Source organism: Poecile atricapillus, chromosome W, assembly GCF_030490865.1.
Source record: "Poecile atricapillus isolate bPoeAtr1 chromosome W, bPoeAtr1.hap1, whole genome shotgun sequence".
NCBI classification, from domain to species: domain Eukaryota; kingdom Metazoa; phylum Chordata; class Aves; order Passeriformes; family Paridae; genus Poecile; species Poecile atricapillus.
This window is the reverse complement of record NC_081288.1, coordinates 588111-611371: the sequence shown is the minus strand read 5'-3', so window position 1 is coordinate 611371 and position 23261 is coordinate 588111. Positions and strand designations below refer to the sequence as shown.

At 54.8% G+C, this 23261-nt stretch overlaps 3 protein-coding genes across 3 annotated transcripts; 2 read left to right on the top strand and 1 right to left on the bottom strand.

Moving 5' to 3' along the window:
• Positions 1-325: 325 nt before the first annotated feature.
• On the top strand, positions 326-4632 carry LOC131592363 (acrosin-like). The gene is made up of 5 exons (XM_058863821.1): positions 326-2406; positions 2545-2787; positions 2977-3236; positions 3673-3818; positions 4107-4632. The coding sequence occupies exons 1-5, from the start codon at positions 2336-2338 to the stop codon at positions 4539-4541; spliced, it is 1155 nt and encodes a 384-aa protein (XP_058719804.1). The 5' UTR covers positions 326-2335; the 3' UTR covers positions 4542-4632.
• Positions 4633-5520: 888 nt separating this feature from the next.
• LOC131592305 (rab-like protein 2A) lies at positions 5521-9921 on the bottom strand. Its single transcript, XM_058863721.1, has 8 exons — positions 9776-9921; positions 9609-9638; positions 9417-9496; positions 8098-8177; positions 7262-7373; positions 6563-6660; positions 6243-6326; positions 5521-5958 (listed from the first exon to the last, which is right to left on the bottom strand). Exons 1-8 carry the CDS (start codon positions 9913-9915, stop codon positions 5878-5880), a joined length of 705 nt encoding a protein of 234 aa, XP_058719704.1. The 5' UTR covers positions 9916-9921; the 3' UTR covers positions 5521-5877.
• A 260-nt stretch (positions 9922-10181) lies between these two features.
• LOC131592271 (nucleoside diphosphate kinase 6-like) lies at positions 10182-12771 on the top strand. Its single transcript, XM_058863676.1, has 6 exons — positions 10182-10259; positions 10364-10466; positions 10559-10598; positions 10913-11073; positions 11278-11454; positions 12550-12771. Exons 1-5 carry the CDS (start codon positions 10182-10184, stop codon positions 11442-11444), a joined length of 549 nt encoding a protein of 182 aa, XP_058719659.1. The 3' UTR covers positions 11445-11454; positions 12550-12771.
• The last annotated feature ends 10490 nt before the right edge of the window (positions 12772-23261 follow it).

Here is a 23261-nt window from a genome sequence, read left to right as displayed (position 1 = left end):
TCTACTGTGCCTAACGTTCTAAAAACAAGTATACATTTTTAGGTTAACTATATCTTTAATCAATTAAATCCTAAACCCTCTAGACCCTCAGTCTCAATACCACACACACACACACTCACACATTTATCACACACAGAATCCCAGAACAGTCTGAGTGCCAGGAGCCCTCTAGTGATGATCCAGCCTAACCCCTGCCCATGCAGGGTGAGCTGGAGCAGATGACACTTGCTCAGGGGGGTTGGGATGTCTCCATGGAGGGACACCGTGCACCCTCCCCAGGCAGCTGTCCCAGGGCTTACCCCTTCCATGATGGAGGGAATTTCTGCCTCCTGCTGAGCTCAAGGCCTGACTCCTTGTCCTGTCTCACTAGGCATCACTGGCAGTGTCCTCATACCCTGAGGAGATTGTGGGGATTGGTGGGAGATTTGTGAGGATTGGGATCCCCCTTCAGATATTTGTATGGATTGGTGCAATCCCCTCAAGTGAGAGCTTTGTGGGGACACGTGAGCAGCAGTCCAAAGCTGCACAGGGACCCAGGAGCTCTGGCAGCCAGTCAGGCACAGAGGGGGCATTGCCAGGAGCAGAGTGGGAGATCAGAATGGCTCCAGACAGAGCAGGTGACCCAGAAATGGGACATAGAGCAGCAGCAGGGCACAGCGTGGCAGTTCAGCAGGGTGTGTAGGAGAGCACAGCAACCCTCCTGACTCTGGAGGTGAGCTCACCTCAGGTGGAGATTGTTTTTTTCACTTGTCCAACTTGATTAGAGCCAGCAGTAGTTTACACACTGACAAAAGCCATTGCTGGCAGGAGCATGGAGACCCAGACAGAGCTCCACAAGAAACATGCAGCTGTCCAGGTCTCTGCCTGCAGGGAGTGTCTGACCCTACAGTTACTACTGGAGGAGAGTGGAAACAACACTGCATGTGGTGTAAACAGGTGGAGGATCTTAAAGAGGAGGTGGAGAGGCTGAGGATTATCAGGGAGTGCAAAGCAGAAATAGACCAGTGGAGTTGCACCCTTCCATCCAGGAGAGAAATGAACTGCATGAAAGCCTTCTCCAGACTAAGCAGGCCAAGCTCCTGCAGTCTCTCCTCATCACAGACATTCTCCAGACCCTGAATCATCTTTGTGGCCTGCTTGACCCTCTCCAGCAGCTCCTTGTCTTTCCTGACTGAGCTGTGGAGCCCAGAACTGAATACAGCAGTTCAGGTATGACCTCACCTGGGCAGGACAGAGGGGCAGGATCACCCCCCTGACCTGCTGGCCACACTCCATCCAACACCCCTGTGATGTCCCATCCAGAGGAGAAGGGAGAACCTGGGATCACATATCTGCAGGAAGAATTTAATGTTTTTGATAATGACAAGGATGAAGGGATGGAGGGCACCCTCAGCAGGTTTGCAGGTCACACCAAGATGAGTGGGGCAGGTCTCTCCCTGAGGGATCTGGACAGGCTCAAGTGGTGGCCCATGGGAACCTCATGAGGTTTAACAAAGCCAAGTGCAGATGCTGTGCCTGGGGCAACCTTTGGAATCAATCCAGACTTGGGATGAGCAGATGGAGGAGCTCTGGGAGAAGGAATTGGGGGTGCTGGACACAACCCAGCCCAGAATCCCCCTGTCCTGGGTTCATCCCATAGCATGGGCAGCAGGAAATTCACTTGGATTGTTGTGTGAGGGAAAAATGTAGGTGAACTAGCAGAGCAGTGCTGTTTTACAGTAAGGATCACCACATTTAAAATGTTCACTCAGGGTGGGAAGAAGGGCATGACAGGCTGAGAGAGTTACGGCTGCTCAGCCTGGAGAACAGCTGGTTCCAGGGAGACTTTGATGCCCCTTCCAGTACTTAAAGGAGCCTTAGAAGAAGGCTGGAGGGGTACTTTGGACAAGGGCATGGAGTGATAGGACAAGAAAAATGGCCCTAAGCTGAAGGCGGGCAGATTTAGATTAGGTGTTGGGAAGGAATTTCTGACTGTGAGGGTGGGCAGGCCCTGGCACAGGTTGCCCTGAGAAGCTGTGTCTGCCCCTGGATCCCTGGCAGTGTCCAAGGCCAGGCTGGACGGAGCTTGGAGCAGCCTGGGACAGTGGAAGGTGGCCCTGCCCATGACAGGGATGGCACTGGGAGGTCATTAAAAGTCCCTTCCACCCAGACCATTCCATGTCTCTATGACTGTGCTGCCCCTCCCTGCCATGCCCAGCACACAGAACCAGCCCCTCTGTGACAGCGGCTCTGGGCCGGGGGCACTGTGAGCACCACAAAGGCTGTGGGTGCTGTGGCGGTGGCTGCACTGGAGGTGACACCTCGGTTCTGGCTGCTGCCACCTGCACTGGCACCAATGGCTTTTCTGTGGCTTCTCATCCTGCTGGCCCTGGCCTGGCCCGTGGGAGGCACCTGGGACACCTGCAGGTCAGTGGCCCCAGGCTCTGTGAGGGGGCTGGAGGAACACTTGGGGACTTCCCTGGCATAACTCAGGGGACAGAGACCCTTCGGGGCTCTCTGGCCCTGCTGTCCCTGAGCAGAACAGTGATGGCTTTGTGCTTCCAGCGGGACCTGTGGGCTCCGGCCCATGGCTTCTGACCACAGCTCTGCAGTTCTCGACTACGGCTCCGTGGCTTCTGCTGCTGGCACGTCCCATGTCATGGGTGGCACCAGTGTCCAGCCAGGGGCCTGGCCTGGCATTGTCAGCATCCAGGCCACCTGGGAGAACGGCACGTGGCACATGTGCACCGGTGTCCTCCTCAGCTCCCAGTGGGTCCTCACGGTCGCACACTGCTTCGCCAGGGGCGGGTAAGAAACAGCAGGGACAGAGATGTCCCCAGAGCACAGCCAGGTGCCCAGGTGACAGCACCACGTGCCACTTTCACCCCGGCTCTTTCCTCTCTGCTTCCCTGCCCGCCTTGGGAAGCAGAAGGCAGGGAAATGCTGGGCCACTGCAGCCCGTGGCTCTGCTCCCTGTCACCCCTGTCCCCTCTCTAGGGACATCTCCACGTGGGAGGTGGTGTTGGGGGCCATAGATCTGACTCAGCTGGGCCCTGAGGCTGAGGTGAGACACATCCAGAGGCTCCTGGTACACCGGCACTACGTGCCTGCCACGGCGAGGAATGACATCGCCCTGCTGGAGCTGGAGCAGCCCGTGGAGTGCAGCGACTACATCCAGCTGGGCTGCGTGCCCGACGCCTCGCTCAGGGTCTCGGAGCTGAAATCCTGCTACATCGCCGGCTGGAACTTTGCCAGAGGTGAGTTCCCATGCAGGATGTGCGCCCTGAGGGAGAGCTGGGCATGCCAGGGACACAGGCTGGGCACCCTGGGGACGTGGAGTGGCCACAGACAGAGTCCAGCTGCGGGATGGCAGCAGGGCCGGGGCTCGGAGCAGCCCGGGCTGGGGGAGGGGGTCCATGCCTGGGGGGGCGGGGGGGATGCGGCGTGGTCATGGAACTGGATGGACTTTAAGGTCCTTTCCCACCCAAACAATTCCATGACTGTGAAGCTTCTGGAGAGATGGGTCTGGCCCCTTCCCCAGAGCCAACAGCTGGACACAGCTGGACGAGTCACTTGGAGGCAAAGGCAGTCCCAGGGAAGGGGCTGAGCCAGACCAGGGGAAGCAGTTCACCCCAGGCAGGGGAGGGGATGGGCACCGACCTGCTGGGGGCTCATTCCCTTCTGTGCCCACAGCTCAGGGAACAGGCATGGTGCTGCAGGAGTCCAAGGTCCACCTGATGGACACGGAGCTCTGCAACAGCAGCCCATGGTACGCGGGGGCCGTTCATGCTGACAACCTGTGTGCTGGGTACCCGCAGGGTGGCATCGACACCTGCCAGGTAGGAGCCCCCACACACAGCCCAGCCTGTCCCGTGTGAGCCCCAAAGTACAGATGTGACCCCAGAACATCTGTCCCCCGCACATCTGGGACCCACCTGCAGAGATAGGAGAGCTCTGAACCCTGAGCTGAACCTTCCCAGGCTGGGAATGCAGAGCTGGCAGGGGCTGGGAGAGAGGAGCCAGCCCTGGGGATGGGAGAGAGGAGAAAACCTTGGGATGGGAGAGAAGAGCAAACCCTGGGGATGGCAGCAGCCCACCACAGCCTCTGATCTTCTCTCCTGGCACAGGGGGACAGTGGGGGTCCCCTCGTCTGCAAGGACAACAGAGCCGACTACTTCTGGCTTGTGGGAATGAACAGCTGGGGAAAAGGCTGTGACAGAGCCAGGCACCCCGGGGTCTACACCTCCACTCAGCACTTCTACAACTGGATCCTGCTCCAGACGGGCCTGAGCCCAGCAGAAAGAGCCGGTCCAGCACCGGAGCCAGTTGTCACCTTGGCCCCTGAGCAGAGTCTGGAACCAGAGGAACCAGAAGAACCAGAGGAACCAGAGGAACCAGAGGAACCAGAGGAACACATCCGCTTGACCCCCGAGTACAGCCAGCGACCAGTGGTGACATCCTCGGGCACGTCACTGCCCGTGCTGTTCCCACACCAGATCCTGGTGCAATTCTGGAATCTGCTGCAGGAGTTCCTGCAGTTTCTGAAGGACAAAGAAGCTTGAGCAGCAACAGGATGAGCAGGACCCAGGGCTACAGTGGACCACAGCATTTCCTGCCAGGCCAAAGGTAGCCTTGGGCCAGGGGCTTCTCTGTCCTGCCCGTGCTGCTCCGCTGCGGCCACACCAATGCTGATGTGACTGAAGGGTTGAAGTAAAGTTTCTGCATTCGTCATTAACCGTGTTTTCAGCCCTGCTCAGTGCACCCACAAGCTCAGAGAGTCCCTGCTCTGTCTGTCAGTCTGCTGTGCTGTTCACATTCATTCTTCAGCCCAGAGAGGGCTCCATGGAAATCTCAGTGCCCCTTCCAGTGCCTGAAGCAGGTTATAATAATGGGGGGAGTGGCTTTTTGCATGGGCAGGTTGCAACAGGACAAGGAGGAATGGTTTCAATCTAGAGGAGGGGAGATTTGGATGAGGTGTTGAGAAGGAGTTTTTATTCAGGGGGCGATGAGGCCCTGGCACAGGGTGCCCAGGAATGGTTTGGCTGCCCCTAGATCCCTGGAAGTGTCCAAGGCCAGGCTGGATGGGGCTTGGAGCAATCTGAGATAGTGGAAGGTGTCCTGGCCCATGGCAGGGGGTGGTATGAGATGAACTTTAAGGTCCTTTTCAAACCAAACCATTCTATGATTCCGTGACTGTCTGTGTGTGTATCCAGCTCTCTGGAATGCAGCATCATGCACACAAAGACATGAGCCATGGCCACATCCAACCAGCTGGGACAGAACCAGCCCGAGGGTGTGGGCCCACCTGTGTCAGCCATCTGGACCTGGGAGAAGAAACCCCCTGTGCTCAGCAGCCCATGGGATCTGGCTGTTGTAGGGCAGAATGGGAACGGGAGCCCAGGGATGTTGCAGCAGAAGCCATGGGTGGACCGAGGCAGTAGCGGCTCAGCTGGCAGCAGGCTGGGCTGGGCCATGGCCTTATGCCACCTAGGACCTGTCTCCTTACAGCAGCAATGCTGGGAAGATGCCATATCATAGCCTTGTAGAAAAAATCCTTTAGTGTTTGCTTTCTGCAGCAGCTACCACTACAGCATCTGGGCAGGATCCTTCCTGCAGGTGCAAGATGGCTCAGTTCTCCTGGCCAGCTCTGTCCTAAAGGAGCACTAGGAATGAGCGACCATCCATGTAGAATCATGCGGATTCTCCCATCCCTCTCCTGAGCGAAATGTGCAGCAGTGAGGGCTGAGCCAAGGAAGATCCTGCCCAGGTAGGCTCCCACAAGGAGGGAAGAGGCCCAGCTGCCCAGCACCACAGCTCTAGAGCACGAGAAACATCACTGTGCTCTGTGCAGGCCCCAGAAGTCCAGAGCCAAGGGAAAACCAGGCTCAGGGTCCAGGCCTAGGCAGATGAGGGCTCCTCTTCAGTGCAGCTCTTCCCTTTATCTGACAAATCCTTGCTTGTGTTCTGTAGATCAAAACTCTGGAAAGGAACAGGACAAGGAACTGCTGAGAAATGACAGAGACTGCAACAACTGTGTCTGCTGTGGCTCTTTTAGACTCCTCCTAGGGCAGTGAGAGCTCTTGTGATGGTTCCCACCTCCCCTCCTCCCAGCCCAGATGTGAGCAGCACACAAAGCCCCCAGGATCACTAGCAGAGGGCAAAGCCTCCCGTGCTGCAGTTTCCCCCCTCTGCCACAGGGGAAAAAGGGCAGAACTGCTCATCTGACAGGACTCAGGACTGAGCAGGGACAGAGCCCTCCCTACCTCCAGCTCCCTCAGGACCTCATCCATGAAGTCTCCCGAGTGCTGTTTGTAAGCCACAGCCAGTCTGATGGCGTCGTTGAAGAGCTGGTAGGAAGGACAAGGCCCGTCACTCACAGGATGGGGCACGTGGGCATTGGGTTTCTGAAGCAGATGGACACTGTTCCACATCCCAAGGGGAAAAAGACCCTCTGCAGCTCTCCACAGCCACCTGGAGCTACAGTGATGGGCTGTTTCCTGCTCTCTGGGCCCACAGCAGCCCCCGTGTCCCTGGGCTGCCAAGGGGCCTCATGGACACCAAGTCCAGCAAACGCCCATCTCACCTTCACCACGTTGGTGCCATCGGCAGCAGACACGAAGTAAAAGGGCAAACTGAACTTCCGGGCAAAATTGAAGCTTTTTTGGGTCACCTTCATATCCGCTGAGGCAGACAAAGAAGACATGGTCAGTAAGACACGGCAGGAGGTCCAGAAAGGTGGGTGTCTTCTGTGTGACACGGCAGCCCCTGCTGACCCAGACAAGCCACAGCACAGTGCCAGCAATCAGGAAGGGCTGGCTGGCATTCCCCGTGGGAGGGATCCTCCCAGCCCCCTGCAGAGCCAGGGGAACAGTTTTGTCAGCCTGTACATTGAGACACTGTGCACGCTGAAGGAGCAGCACCAAGGCCATCCTGGACTGATCCAGGGAAGCCACAGAACAGCTTTTGCCTCCTTTTGCTGCCATTTTTGACCAGGTGCTACTCAAATCACTTTTGGGTTCTTGATGAATAGAAGAGGCAGTGTGATAATGGCAGAACTGGAAGAACATTTGAATAAAACCGAAATGGATCAACTTTGCACTTTTAATTGCTGGTGACACAGGACAAGCACCTGTAAGACAGCAGCTGACGTCAGCACAGGACCCAGCCCTGGGGGACTGAGGAAATCCTCTGGATCCAACAGACAAGGGACATTCATTCTCAGTCAAGACAGGAGCAAATCCCACCCCGACCCTGGCAGGTTGGGAGGAGAAGGTACACTCACCATCAATCTTGTTGGCCACTACAATGCATGGAATCTCTGGGCGGAATTCCCTCAGCTCCTTGTACCAGTTGTTCAGGTTCTTGTAGGTGACCTTCCGCTGTACATCAAACACCTTCCAAGAGAGAACCACCTATCCTGGTGCCAGCCTAGCACAGCTCTGACTGACCCAGGACAGCTCAGACCAGTCTGTGGGGCCAACCCGCGACAGCTCTGACCAATACAAGGACAAGATCCATAATGTTCCCAGGAAGACAAGAGAAAGGGAACTGGGTGTTATTAGAAAGGGTGAAAGAGAAAGGGACACTATCCCCATGCCCAGACAGCAGGAAACAGCCCCTTGATGTCTTTCACACTGTCACGGTGTCCTGTGTAAGTCCCTGCCACCCACACAGGGAGCTGGCACTGGGAACAGTTTGTGCCAAGCAGGATCAGATGTGGCCTCTTCTGTTCTGACAACTAAACCACCAGTGAAAATCACTGGTGCTCCCAGGTGATGAGGAGCAGTGGAAAGTGAGAGTGACAGGACAAACCAGGAGATCTGAGCAGGAGAGGAGCCAATGAAACTGGGAACAGGGGCAAACATGAGGGCATTGAGAAGACAGCAGAGCCAGGGGATAGAGGAAAGTGTTACCAGGAGAGACAGACCAGAGCTAACCAGGTCCATCTACAGGGGTTTATCTGGTGAGAGAAGAAAGAACAATCTAGGAAAGTTTTTTAAACCACTGGAAGAGACAAGGAGCACATGGCAGTGTAACCATAAAAGTAACACAAAAGCCAAGTGTCACTGAGACTATTCTGAGCCCACATCCCATGGGTCCCAGCTGAGACCCCCTCACCATGATGCAGGCATGGGCCTGGTGGTAGTAGGAGGCGTGCATGCTCCGGAACCGCTCCTGGCCCGCCGTGTCCCAGAAGTCTGTAATGCAAAACCAGCTCAGAATGACAAATCTCACTGAGCTCTGTTCTTCTCACAACTTACACCCAGGAGGCAAAGCCCAGCCCATCTGCTCCGGGACACAAACTGAGTTTCACCTCACCAATCTGAAACACTCCAGGGTTAAGAAATTGTGCCAAACCTTTCCTTACTGGGCTCAGCTGTGGGCTGTGCTGGCAGTAGCCATCAACAAAGGAGAAGACACCAGTGACACGAGTTGTACGGGACAGCAGGACCAAGACAGGCAGAAGTGCAAAGAGCAGTAGCAATGCCTGGCACTCTGTCACTAGGGATGAGAATGGGAAACTACCTAAAACTCCAGGAACTGCTGGGTACTGCTGATTTCTAACCCAGTGAGGGTCAGCTGGGGCCCTGCCATGGGAAATGCTCCAGTTTCTCTTGCAGACATCTGACTGCTCTCCCAGGGGCAGGAGTCACTTTGAAGTGCTGAAGGTAAATCAGCCAGAGGCAAAGAGGTCCCAGTTCATGAAGTTCTGTGTACATCAGATATCATGGGGCAAGCCTGGACACCACCATGCTTTTTGCTGTTGGTGCAGCTCAGGTGGAGATTCCCCAACTCTGGTTTGTAGGCTCACATCTGAGTCTAGCTTGCTGTATAAATTGGCACAGCTTCAGTTAAGCACCTCAATGAAGTCACACCTCTTGTCAGCCGGACCCAAGTGTGGCGCTGTCCTCAAAGCCAAATCAGCCAGTTTCCCTAGGGATTCCTTTGCACTGATGCTGTGTCTGACTGGACTCTGTTTCAGCCATGCTGGACAGTGACTTTCTTAAACTTCCCAAACACAGACATGTCCCAGCCAGGCCACATTTGCATTCACTGTCCGTGTCACAACAAAGATGTTGAACAGCGTCAACCCCAACGAGCCTTGACCAGTGACTCCATGTGGTCATCCAGACCATTCTTTATCCTCTGACTGTCCACCATCCATCCAACCCCTGTCTCTCCAGTTCAGAGCCCAGGACATCGTGGTGACAGTGCCCTACACTTCACCAAGCCCCGGGGGATGATGGCAGTCACTTTGTCCCCTCCACCCATGCCGCAGCCCCTTCACAGAAGGGCACCGGATTTGTCCCGATGTTGTTTATCAAAACACGTAACCGAGACCCAGACCGAGGGGATCTCCCCTTCCCAGCTGTTCCCTGTCCCGGCACCGCCTGTCCCCGCGAACACCCCGAGCCCCCCGGGCTGGCTCCACTCACCCACGCGGATCTCCTGCCCGCCCAGCCGGGCGCGGTGCTGGTACAGCGTCAGGGCGAACGTGGAGAGCTGCTGGGGGCGGCTGCGGGGCGTTAAGGAACCGACGGAGAAGCGCAAACCCCGCTCCGCCGCCACCGGGCCCGGCCGGCACCGTGTCCCGCACCGCTCCCCCGCTCCCCCGCTCCCAAGGATACAAGCCATCGAGCAGGAACCGCTCCAGCAGCCTGCGGAGAGAGCCCGTGCTGCCGTGAGCCCGCGGGACCCTCCCGAACCCGCGGGACCCCTGCCCCGAACCCGCGGGACCCTCCCGAACCAGCGGCGTCCTCCGCCCGAACCCGCGGGACCCCTGCGCCCCACGCACTTGGACTTCCCCACGGCGCTGTCGCCCAGGCAGATAATCTTCACCGTCTCCTCAGCACCGGCTGCGGCCTCATCCCGGGCCCCATCCGGGCCTTCCTCCCCGGCCCGGGCCCGGCCCTGCTCCTCCGCCGCCGTCGCCATGGCAGCGACTGCGCGTGCCCGCTGCCGCGCGACGCCTGCAGGCCCCGCCCCCGTCCCGCCCCGGCCCCGTCCCCGGCCCGGCCCCGCCTCCGCCCCGGCCCCGCCCTGTTCCGCTCCCCTGCCGTCCCTGCCCCGGCCCCGCTCTGTTCCGGTCCCGGCCCTGCTCTGATCCCGGCCCGTCCCTGCCGTCCCTGCCCCGGCCCCGCTCTGTTCCGGTCCCGGCCCCGCTCTGTTCCCGGCCCGTCCCTGCCGTGCCTGCCCCGGCCATGGCGGCCCCGCGGCGCCTGCAGCTGACGCTGGCGCTGCTCAAGCCGGACGCGGTGGCCCATCCGCTCGTGAGCGAGGTGAGAGCCGGGCAGGACCGGAGCGGGAGGGACCGGGCTGGGCAGGGCACCGCAGAGCAGGCCTCGCCGCGTCCCGCCCCTCCCAGCGCCGCCTCTTCCCGCAGGCCGTGCACGCCGCCATCCTCCGTCACCGGTTCCTCATCGTCCGCGCCAAGGAGCTGCGCTGCGGCCCGGAGCAGAGCCGCCGCTTCTACCGGGAGCACGCCGGTACGAGCGGGGCCCAGGGCCTGCCGGAGCGGGGTGCTGAGCCGGGCCGGTGCCCCTGGGCCGGTGCCGACTCGCTCCGTGTCTCTCCGCAGGGCGGTTCTTCTACCAGCGGCTGGTGGAGTTCATGGCCAGGTACCGGGCGCGGGTGTGTGCAGGGGCTCGCTGGAGCGTGCGGAGCCGGGCGGAGTGCGGGGGTCACAGCCCGCTCTGGCAGCAGCGGTACCTGATGGGTGCCCCCTGCGAGGGTGCTGGAGGGCATCATTTGCAGTGGGTCACCGGTGCCAAGGCCGTGCCGCGCTGCCGGGGATGGACCGTGCCCCTCCCCACGGGCAGGGTCTGGCGCGACAGCCCACGGCAGCTGGACTGTGCGGGTTTGTAAGGACGAATAACCTGTTTGTAACAAGCTCTTCATAATTTCTCCTGCTGTTTCTGGGCCCTTGCCGCAGTGGCCCCGTGTGGGCTTACATCCTGGCCCACGAGAATGCTGTCCCTCTCTGGAGATCCCTGATGGGACCCACTAAAGTGTTCCGAGCCCGACACAGCGACCCAGACTCCATCCGAGGTGCCTATGGCCTCACAGACACCAGGAACACGACCCATGGCTCAGGTAGGTCTGCAGTTCTTGGGTGGTTCTTGGGGAGGCCGGGATGATGGTGCTTTGTGTGCCTTTGCTTTATTTCTGGGGCTCCAACTGAATGAATTGTTCCCTTCTGCAGACCCCACACACACCTCGCCAGGTGCCTTTGAAGCCCAGCATGTGTTTATGGTGGCAGACTGGCATCTCTCATTGCTTTTCCCTGTCTTTTGACAGATTCACCTGCCTCAGCCAGCAGAGAAATTGCCTTTTTCTTCCCCGAGTTCGATGAGCGGCGCTGGTACGAGCAGGACGAGCCCCGGCTCCGCCGCGGGCAGCTGTTCTACAGCCCCGAGGAGCGCGTGCACCGTGTGCTCAGGGCACAGGAGGCAGACGTGACCTGAGTTACCCCTGGTAGGGTTTGGTTTGCTGGCCTGGCAGCACCTGTGGGCATTCTCTTGGGGCACCAGACACAGAGCTGTGCCGTGTTTCAGGGACTGTGGGAAAGGAAAGCCTCACGCATGTTGTGCTGCCTGGGATGAGGTTGTGCCACCTGGGATCAGATTATTGGGGTAACAGGTGGATGCTGGGGCGCTGTAGGAAGAATTCCCCCAGCAGTGCTCATGCTGACAGTCTGGCCATGCAGCTCACTGGGCCCCTGAGTTTGTTTGGGTGTGAACAGGACAGGTGAGTTGCTCAAGGGCCAGCTGAAGGATGGGTTGGTTGTGCCAGATGGGATCGGCCTGAGTTTGCTGATGGGAAGCCTTGGGTTCTCCCTGCTGGCTCTTCCCACAGTGCTTAGGGAGAAAAGAAGGAAAAAGAGCAGGAAGAAAGGTATCAGCAGGGCAAGATGAACTGTCCTGTCTGTACTCACCTTCAGCTGGGCTGGGAAATGAGCATCTTTGCCAATAGCTCTTCATGTGAGACCACTTGAAGCCCTCAGTGACCATGGCCTGACAGCACCAGGACAATTCCATGTCCTTGGGAAATGGGATGGACAAGGCCACTGAATTACCCAGATGTGTGATGGAATGATGACAGGGTGGTGCAGGAGGACTCAGTTGGGAGGTACAGAGCCAAGTCCTGGCAGGCTGATACGTGTTTCTCTCTGTGATGCCGTGTGAGGTGTGTTCCTGGATGGGGTTTCAGTCTGTTTATGCTGTCTCCCTACAGACTCTTTACAGTACTGCCATTTTAGTTACAGTGCCTTGTACTGAGGGAATTTCCTTTGGGCAGTCCCAAATGCTCAGGCTGGGGAAGGTGTGCTGTGCTTGGGGCAGGAAAACTGAGCTGAGATTCACCAGTGCCCTGGCACCTCACAGAGCCAAGGCAGGGACTCTCCAGGGGAGGGTGCACTCTCCAGGTGCTCCCAGAGCTCTGTGAGCTGTTGGGCAGTGCCTGACAATGCTCTGTGGCAGAAAGCACTGCCCACAGCTGCCGTGGTTAAACTCATCTGCGTTTGTGGTGCCTCCTCCTTTCTGGGATCAAATGGTCATTGTTCTGTTCCAGGTACAGATCCAGGGATTTGCAGGACATCACTGCTGTCCCTGTCCTCAGCAGTGTCGAGTGGATCTGCTCAGGATCCTGTGTGTCTTCACACAGGTCTGAGAGCTGCTGTCCCCCGTGCTGTTGATATTTTATTGATGCTTTATCAGTTGTTTCATTGATTATTGGAGGATTTGCTTAGAGCTGTGTGTTTTTCTTGTAACTATTAAACTTTACTATTTTTCACTTTTCTTCTTTTATGCTGCACTTTCCTTTTTGGATATTCCTTGGGAATTTCATTAGCTGATTATGCCTGGCTCACGCTTGCCATTTTTGAAGCTTTGGTGTTTTCTCCTATTCACTTGCAATGGTTATATTTGTCCCTTTGAACATTGCCAGTGCAGAGAACTCTGACAGTAGGATTGTCACAGAGTGACATCAGCTCACAGCCACCATGATTCAGGTTCCTGCTGAGTGTCACCCTGACGTGGTCCCGAGGCTGTACCTGAGCACAGGTGCTCAGACTGGGCAGCCCACTGAGGAGACAGAGGATTTATTGTGTGAATCTAAAGCTGTCCAGCAAATTTTATCAGAGACCTGAGATTGAAACACTTGGTGTTTGATGCAGAAGACAGTGTCAGAACTGATTTTTGGTCTCCAAGGAAGTCTTACGGAATATCACAGGTAACTCTGAGGGCTCTTATCAAAGTGGGTTTGTTTTGGGTTTTTTATTCTATTTCTCTTCCTTGTAAATACCCAGTAAGTGATTTTTTGCTTTTCCAAAGGTGCTTGCCCCATCCCTGGCAGTTTCCTTGGCTGAGCTGGATGGGCCTGGAGCAGCCTGGTGTAGTGGGTGACATCTCTGTTCATGGCAGGGACATGGAGCTGGATGAGCTTTATGGTCCCTCCCAGCCCAAGCCATTCCTTACTGATGGGTGTGTGTTACAGCAATAAATCAGTCTCCCAGTTTGTCTCAAACCAAGACAATGTGGCACCTCAGTAAGGTGTGAAGGGCAGTTTGAGATCCCTGTTTTTTCCTAGAAGCTGCAGGTCCTGCCCCACCTGTGGGGTTCTGTGCACAGGGCTGGTCACAGCTGGGTGTGCAGCAGGTTCCACCCCAGCTGCTGCTGCAAAAGCACTGCCTGGGGCCACGAGGTCCAGCCCAGGCACCTGCAGAGACAGCTCAGGTGTGGAGCTGGGCCAGGGTGTCTCACAGGGACATGTGAACTTTGCGCCTAAAGCTGATCTACTCTTGGAAGAATTGGTCAGGTTTGTGTCAGCACTGGAGGGAACAACCTGGCCTGGTCTGGGAAGAAGGGAAGGAAAGGCTTCAGAGGAAAATCAGTGCTGATCCCAGCCCAGGCTGCTGATCCCAGCCCAGGCCTGGCCTCAGTCCCTGCCACCATGGGCAGAACCCTCTCAGCTTGAGGAATTTAATTTCATTTATTGCTATAAAAACATTTAGTTACTGATTCAGATACTGCAGAAAACCCAAGAAAACTATTAAAGAAACACCCGGGGAAACAGCTTTCCTCTACCTTCCCAGGTTCAGTCCAGCATCTTTTCTCCCCTCTTTCCATGCAGCTTCTGTCCAGTCCCTCCCAGTCGCTGGGGGAGGTGACATAGCACAGGGGGCTGGAGCTGGGCCGGGCTTTGCTTTTGTGCTTTTTGTTTCTTCCTCTTTCCTTCTTGTTTACTCACTCAGGGCACACCCATAGGCTTCAGTTCCTCAGGTGTGTACCTGCTCTACCATGGTCCCTCCCTGGGCTGGTCCCTTCAGGGAGAAATGAGCCAATGGGAATTTCACTGAGTTTGCAGAGGAAAATGCCACGTCCTGCACCTGGGCAGGGATGTTTCCATCTGCCAAGGCTCACGTGAGAGACCAGAGAAGCAGCTGGGTGTCCTGATGGGCCATGAGCCACCCCTGAGTCAGCAGTGCACCTCCATGGTCTGAGAGCATCCTCAGCTGTGGGAGCCAGAGCAGTTGCCCACAGGTGAGGGAGACCCCATCCCCTCCCTGGGGCACAGGTAAGGCCACATCAGAGCCCTGGCACCAGTTCCAGGCTCCCCTGTGCAAGATAGCCTGATCAGAGCTGGAGTCCAGCATGGACTGAGTAGGAAATCTGAGAACCTGACAGGTGAGGAGAGGCTGAGGGCTGGGACTGTGCAGGCTTGGGAGCTCAGTGGGTTTTATCGACGGGCAGAAATCCCAGGTGAGAGCAGTGAAGGGAGCCTTAGGTGTCCCAGGAATGAGCACAAGGCAATGGAAACAACCTGAAATACTATCAATTTCACTGAGACATAAAAAACCCTCTTTTATTATTTTTATACTACAATATTTATATTTTTATAAAATAAGGTCAGGAGCCCTTTTGCCAAGGCAGGGCTTTGGGCTCAACATGCTCCAGAGCTCCTTTCTGTGCTCCTGGGCCACAGGTGTGGACCCTGGGGTGTTGCTGCATAGGGGCATCCCCTGCCACTGGGCACATGCCACACTGCCCACGTGGGCACCTGGGCATCAGGTGAGGCTTATCCTTCCTCCAGCATGGCCACAATTTGTACCAGCCCCACCTGGGGGACTCAGTGTCCAGTATTTCCCTCTGCAGCTGATCTGCCCTTTTCCCAACAGCCTCTGTCCTGCTTTTCCCAGGTCTGGGGATGAGGAAAAATGGATATAATGGAAATAAAGTCAAATTTGCATCTTCAGTGCTGACTGCACTTGTCTCTGCTAAAGCTGCATCTCACTGTACAGAGCTAGAGACAAGGGTGTTGCAGGTGGCCAAAGATTTTTTTGATTTGATCTTGTATCAGGCTGTGGGTTTTCACACGGAGAAGACAAGGAGCCTGGGAAAACAGCCACAGAATCAAATCCCAGGCAAACAGAAGTAATGGTGTTCAGGAATGGATGTGCCACAGAAATCCAATCCATCTCCACACTGAAAGTGCCGAGGAATAAGCAGTCATTTCTGATTGATTTGGGGCTCACAATCCTGTAGTCCACAGTTTTCCCACAGGGCTGCTGTACAAAGTCGGAGGGACAAGGAGTGAGAGAAACACCAAACTGCAGAAAAAATCCCCATAGACTGGGACTGTTTTCTCCCTAGCACAGAAAATAAACACTCTCCCACCTCAGGCCCCAGACAGGCCAAGCCTGGGCTGGATCTGGACACTGACTAAATGTAACTTTGAGCTTGATGTGGTGACTCAGACCAGGAAAACCCCATGACAGACCATACTCCTGTCTACACAGACAAACCATCCACACTGTCCAGACAGCTGCATCTGTGTGATACACTGCAAAGCCCTGGCAGACTCCAGGAAGAACCAGTTTTCATCTCTCCATCAAATCCTGATCCCAATTATCAACATATCCAGGGCTTGATTGGCCCCTCCATTCACACACGACATGGAGTACTTTTGTTAGCCAGATTGCTTCATTAATGCTCCCCTGCCTTCCAGGTAAAATGTTACAGATTAAACACAACATGGTTTCTGGATCTCCCACAGCACCCAGGGAAAGTTAAAATCCATCAGTGCAAAGCTGCTGCTGGAGCTGAATATTTAAATTTAACGTGGGGCTGTGTTGTGGAAAGGTCCAGAGGACATATATATGTTCTATGGAAGCTCTTTAGAAATCCACCCTTCCCAGAGTGCAAGGAGAGTTCTGGAAGCAGTGGGAGGGATGAGTTATGCTAACAGCAGTGTTGGGGTGTCTGTGCAATCCTGGAGCAGTTCTGCATGAGGCAGCAGCTGTGGTTCAGTGTTTTCCAGTCTGATCCCTGGGTACTGGCTCCCTGCACAGGGAGAACAGGCAGGAGAAGTTTAAGCATTGGACAGAAGGAGAACAACAGAAAAACTACAGATGTGAGATTGTGGCAGCATCATCTATCACAAAACTAAGCTGAAGCAGCATTCATAAAATTGTCTTTGTTATTTTGCAACACAAAGTTTGAAGGTCAAATAAAGCAACCAAAAATCTGTGGCAGAGTAAGCCTGAGGCAAGGCCCAGGTCTCTGGTTTCAGCTTGGTCTGTACTCACAGATCAGGGATGGGAAAGGGGCAGCAAGGAGAGAAAAATGAGATAATTTGTGTTAAATTGGTTAGTAATCAATTGTAAATTGGTTAGTAAAAAGTTAGTAACTTTGGAAGTTATGAATCAGAGGTGTCTCAGCCAAGGACCAAGAGGCACCAGAATGACACAAGTTACGTATGAGGTTTGCAATGGTGCAATAACTGCTCCTACCTACTGTGGGATATAGCTAGCGTGGCTTGGGCACAGCAAGAATTTGGGCAGGAGGTACAACCAGGGTTGCAAATAGTCCTAGAATCTCAACAGTGTATTTTTTAATTGCAAAAATAGATGTTTTCAAAATGTTTCCTGTCACCCAAATATTTCCCAGAGCCTGTCAAAGCACTGGCCAATTACTTACTGTTTTCTCTTTTTATTTTACTTCAGCAGTTTCACATGTGCATCCTGTCCACAGATATTTCAAAGGTGGTGTGTCTGTGCAGACTTGGGCCTTCGGATGCTGGATGATTCCAGCAGCTGTGGATAAAGTGGCTGCCTTTAACTTTTCCCAGCCCAGAACTTTTTCCAGCCCACTGTGGGCCTTGTTTACACGTTCACAAACATGCCAGATGAGCAAATGAAGTGCTCTGGGCTTTTGTAATTGGCACTGGAGCTCCTGTAGCCTGTTCCTCACAGATCGGAGTCTGTGGGGAATGGGACCAAGGGGGCAAACTGGGAACACACGAACTTCTCTCTCCAGCTTCAGCCTCCTGGTGGAAGTGCAGTAATTGGCCTCAGGGGCAGAGCTGGTGCCCACAGCTGAACTGGAGACCTCAGGGCTGGCTCTTGCAGCTGGGGACAGAGCTGAGGCAAGAAGGAGAGAGGCAGCAGGTGCCACAACTGCCCAGGAAGGACCATGAGCAACTGGGAGGCAAAGGTGCTTCCCAGTGGGGACAGGAGAGACTTTCCTTGGTGCTTTCTGAGCACAAGTTGGCCAGGAAGAGCCAGTGACCCCAGGGCTCAGCACAAGTGGCCGGGAGAACACTTTCCACTTCCAGGCTGCTGCAGGTGTTGGACCTCAGGGAAACAGGTCACTCACTTCATGTGTTGTGAGTGCAGTGTTTGGGCTTCTGCAAACATCAGCACACTACAAGTACATGTAAATCCAGTCAGCTTTGGCCAGTTAATGGTTAGACCATAACATTGCAACCCTTCCTTCCCACTCTTCTTAAAAACAAGTACAAATTACACTGGAAAAAAGCTTGAAACAGTACAGTTCTCTTCAGACAAAAATCTCCTTGTCAGGTGTTGGGAGAGGAGTCTGGCAGGAATCTACGGCCTCTCCCACAAGATGTGAGGTGTGGCTGTCGTCCTGTCTTGGATAGGCCAAAGTGGAAATGCCAAATTTATCTTATTCTTATTCCTTGCCTGGTTCTGGTAACAGGTGGCCCTGACAATTTAGCTAAAAATAATTTTCAAAATCCTGAAGGAATCCCGAGGAAGTCATTGGGAGAAACCCCTGAAATACTCTTTTTGGAAAGCCTGGTGAGAGTTTGATTCCAGCATTAGACTGTGTTGGTGGACAGGGGCTGCTGGTCCAAGCCATGCTCTGAGCAGGCCCTGGAGCAGAGGTGGCTCAGGCTGTGAGTCTGCTCATCTGTGGCCAGGTGAGTGCTGAGAATCTCCAAGGTCAGAGTCCAGGGTCTCTCAGGGCCTTTATCCAGTGCCCAAAAGGGTTTTTCCCTGAGATCCAGTGAGGATATCTCCTGTTCCAGCTTGTCCAAGTTGCCTCTCTGGTCACCATGCAGTTGTGAGGAGAGTCTGTACCCATCACTTCTCCCCAGTAACACGAGGCTGTAACTGCTGACTGTGCTCAGGGCATCCTTTTCCTCTCTCCAACAGTGGGACTTAGGAGAAAATCCTACAGAAGAGTGCCCATGGAGAGTTTTAAAGGTGGTGCTAGAACCACAAAGTGTCAGATTCATTTGGGTTGAGAAGAACCTTAAAGCTCCTCCAGTTCCACCCCCTGCCATGGGCAGAGATCTTCCACTAGACCAGGTGGCTTCAAGCCCCATCCAGCCTGGTCTTGGACACTTCCAGGGATGGGGAAGCCCAGCCTGAGGACAAAAGAACACAAAAGCACAAGATGTAGGTTGTTTGAAGTCTGTTGGAACTGCAGTCTGGGTGACACCTGCAGGGCAGGACTGTTTTGGTGCCCTCAGAACTGACTCTGAAGCAGCTGGAAGCTCTGAGGGGAAGAACCTGAGCATGAAAGTCTTGCAGCATCAGGGAGAATCGTGGCTATTAATAACCCACAGAGCTCCTGAGCCAGGTGTGGCTGCGGGATCCTGGGCCCAGAGGCTGCCTGGGCAGCAGCAGGGAGAGCAGGGATGAGGGCAAGGGAGGCACTCAGTGGGCACAGGTCAGACCAGCAGCAATGTCAGGGAAAGCAGCACTTGCCTGGACCACCAGGTTCAGAGGATGGTGTGAAGAGGTCACGCTCTACCTAGAGGGCAGGGACAAGTGGAGTGTCACCAGTATCTGCCTTGGCACATGTCCTGTGGAACATCCTCATCAGCTGCAGGAAAGAGGGAACAGTGTTCTCCTGCCAGGGTTGTGAGTGACACAAGTCAAGGGGACCAGTGCTCCAGGGTAGGGCCAGAAGGACATGGACAGACTGGAAATGGAGCCAGAAGGAACTGGGAAAATTAAAAAAGACAAATGCCAGGTCCTGTATCCAGTGCTCCTGAGAAAAAAGCACAGCAACAATCTCAGGAGAGGTCAGTGAAGAGCCCCCAAAAAGGCTCGGGCTGGAGCCCCACGCTGAGGGCAGGGGCTGGAAGTGCTGAGTGGATTCTGCCAGCAAGGGGAATGGCTTTGGGGACACCAAGCAGCTGTTTGCCAGTCCCTATAGGGAGGTTATCCCCAAACCAGTGCCACACTCATTACAGTGGGACATGGAGGGAGGAGGAGGAGTGGCAGGCAAAATCCAGACAAAATCCACCATTTTCTTGTCCCCATCCTCAAAGGAAGCATTTGTACCCATGTGGAGTCCAGGACCAGCTGGCAGTGCTGCTGCAGGGAGCTGTGATAGGAGTGATAGTGGTTTCTGCTGGAGAAAGAATTCTTGAGTAGGAGGGTGCATCCCTTAATGCAAGCAGGGAGAAGTTCCTGGTGTTAAAACAGTGCACTTGGGTATGGGAGGTACAGCACATGCTTGGAGAAGGTAAGTTAAGGACCTGATTTTCAGAAGTGACAAGTATTTATGGGATCTGGGCCCAATCCTGAAGGCTGCACCACCAATTTGAGGTACTTGATTTAAAAAACAACTTCCTAACATTTCACAAGTTCATGGAGATTTTATTTACTGCTGGACACCACTGGCCAGGTTTGATATCCATCAGGAGACCAGAGAGGGACACAGTGATATTTCTTATCCTAAAAGGCTGTTCTGAAGACATAGACTAACAGAACTGAAGTTTCTGGAAGATTTCTGAATCTGGGAGATTTCAGTATATTTTAATACTTATGCCAAGTATTGGTGGTCTCAGAAAAGTCCCTTTTCAAATATCAAAGTGAGAGGGGGTTTCTCCTAGTGCTGCCAGCATGTGCCTTCCCTAAAACCTTGGGAGAGTGGCCAGGTTGTATTGGAATGCCATGGCACCAAGTTTTTGTTTGAAATAAGGAAATGCTCATCATTGCCACAAGAAAAAAGGTGTAATTTTGTAAACTCCAAGCAGATGAGTGAAAAAGTCCTCTTATCTTGGCCCCTGTCTCCTGCCAGCTGATGCCCTGCCTGAGAGCTGCTCAAAACAGGCAGAGCCCAGAGTCACTGTTCTGTGTACACACAGGACACAGATTTACAGCTACACACACACACAGCCAGTCACAGCTGCTCGTTTTACCACTTGCTGCTCATCTTTTTCAGCTCCTGACACCCTCTGACCCACGTTTCCTCTGACAGAGGCTGCCCTTCCCGTGGTGTCTGTGTTGGATTTCCACACAGGGCATTCATCCCCATCTAGGGTTGTAGCCTACACTTTCCCTACTTCCCAGATGCTGTTACTGTTCAGCCTCACATCTCTTGGCATTCCAGATCCACAGCTTATGCTTGGACCATCTCCTACTGCCCTATCACCAAGAGCAGAAGCTGAAGAACACCAAAGTGAAGCAATACAGCTTCCCTGCTGCAGAAACATCACTGTTTCAACCTCTAGATTCACTCCCCGTGGCAGTCCTTGTTTCCTGGGGTTCCCACTTTACATTTCCATGGCACTACACAATGAACTCCAGCTAAACTTACTCCTTCTAGCAGGAATAGCTGCAGGCTCTGAGCAGGCAGTGTTCACCCAGCCTGAGCTGGAGCAACCTCATTGCTGAGCCCTTCAAACACACTGGGCACTGCTTGGTGCCTTCTGTGTCCAGTCAGTGCCACTGCCAGGGCTCTGTCCCAGCTGTCCAAGTCCTCTCCCAGGCCTCTGGAGCACATCCTCTCCTCCAGAGAGCTGTGCACTGGGCTGAGTGGGCATGGTTAGTACAGGTGGTGAGAGAACAGGGAGTGTGGGTGCCATGCAGCCACCTCATGCTGTGCCCCTACAGCTGTGGTGCTGCAAGTTCAGCCAAAGGCCAGCCCCCATCACTGCTCCTCTCTGCTGACAGTGGTGTGTGCAGGGACCTCATAGCCCTGCAATAGGTAAAATGGGGTGTAGGAAGGACTTGGGGCCCAGGAACTGCAGCTCCCATCCCCTCCAGCAGCCTCCTCCCATGGCCAGGTGCCTAAGAACTGCAAGGCTGGAGCGGAGTCTGCACCTGGCACAGCTAGGCAGAAGGTCAGCGTGGGTCCTGTGTCAGAAGGGTTTGGTCCCATGGGCTCAGATCCCACTGGTGCAGGCTTGTGAGTGCTGCTCCTCCCTCTGTCACTGAACAGCCTCTCCCCAGGGCCCCTGCAGGGTTAAAAGCTTCTGCTGCGCTTCCAGCATCGAGGACACACGGGCTTCTCGTCACGCAGGTAAGACAAACCAGGCAGCACCTGGGGCATGGCTGAGACATGGAACACAGGACAGCATCTGGGGACAGCTTACTAAAGGACCCAGGTGCCATCCAGTCTCTGCTCTTGGCTGTGCAGGTGAGGGGTGAGAGGGCAGGGCTTCACCTGGTCCCTGTCCTGCACTGCTGCAGGGGGAACCTGCTGCTGACCCCCAGGGCTCCTGGATGGTCTGGGCAGGCTGTGGCTGCTCTGCTGCCTCCAATAGAGGCATCCAGATCTTTTCCAAGATAAATGAATCCTGTGTTGTTACCTGCTCCCTCAGTTCAGCCATCCCCTCACACTGGGCCTTGGCTGTGCCCAGTGCTCAGGACCCCACATCCCAGGGCTAAATGCTCCAGGCCACCTGCTCTGCTCACCTGAGGGAGTATGGATGCAGTGCCTTGGTGAGGAGAAGCAGGAGCAGCTTCCCCGGCTGGGTACGGAGCACATCTGAGCTCCTGCATGAGCAGAGCTGGGTCTCTGGCTGCCTCATATGTCACCACCACAAGGGTCCCTCCCATCTCCCGAGGGAAGGACAGGAGCCTGACTGGCACTGGTGGCATCTGTGTTTCCTCTCTGCTCCCCTTCCAGCCTTTCTGGCCTTGTCTGCCTGGGCAGAGGTGTGTGTACCTGCTCTGTACCCTGTGCACAGGGTAACACCTGCTCAGTCTGTAGTTAGCATGAGAAATCCCCTTCAGTGCAGGTGACAGAGGGAGGAAAAGGGTCAAGCGAGATGGAGGCTCTTTCCAGGCTCATTCCTCGGCAGTTCAAGGGGGCCAGGGAGATTCTCCTCCCATATCTTCCTATTCCTTAGTGTGCAGGATGTCTGAAGACAAATGGATTAAATCTGGCATCTCCAAACTATGGCTGTGTTTGCTGCATCACTCCACACCAGGGTGAAAGCCAGTGTCATTCCTCTGCACATTCCTGTGGTTGCTCCACAGCCCTGGAGTTCCATGTTCCATCCAGCCTGGATTTGTCAGCATGGGGAGGGCACCCGATGAGCTCTCCAGCCCCTGCTGTCCCTCCTGTGGTGGCAGGCACTCACTTTTGGCAGTGCCAGGTTCACCTGTCAGCAGCCTCCTGCCTCTGATGAACAGGTCAGCAGGAGCAGCATCCAGGCAGGTCCTGGACAGAGCCTTCTCCTCTCCCCCCACACAAGAGGGTACCCATGTCCTCACCAACCAGCTGCCTGACTGCTGTGACAGCTCACACAGCCTGAATTCCCAGTGTACACAGATCCACATGCACGTGTGGCACTGCAGCAGGGGCAGTGGGAGGCAGGAGGCAATTCCTGGGGAGTTGCACCATGCCTTCACCCCCCAGGACTCTCTCCCAGACAGGCAGGCTGGGCTATTCCTTCATCAAAATGTTCTTGGCTCAGGCTGGAGCTGGAGGAAGAGCAATGGTCTGAGATTTACAGACCACTGGATGATACAGTCCTTGTGTCCCTCTCCAATATGTGCAGAATTAGTAATTTTAGAAAGCCCAAAGTGTGCAGAATGAGTAGATAAAGAATATGTTGATCTGTGCAGCTACCTGAGAACTTGCCCATGCAGAGGTTTCCCAGCCTGTCAGTGATAAGTTAGGATGTCACTGTGGCAGGCAAGGAAGAACTCATCTTCCAATTGAGCATTTTCCTCTCAAAGTTTTTTTTTTTTTAAAAAGTTGAAAAACTAACAAGTGAAAGAGAAATGAATC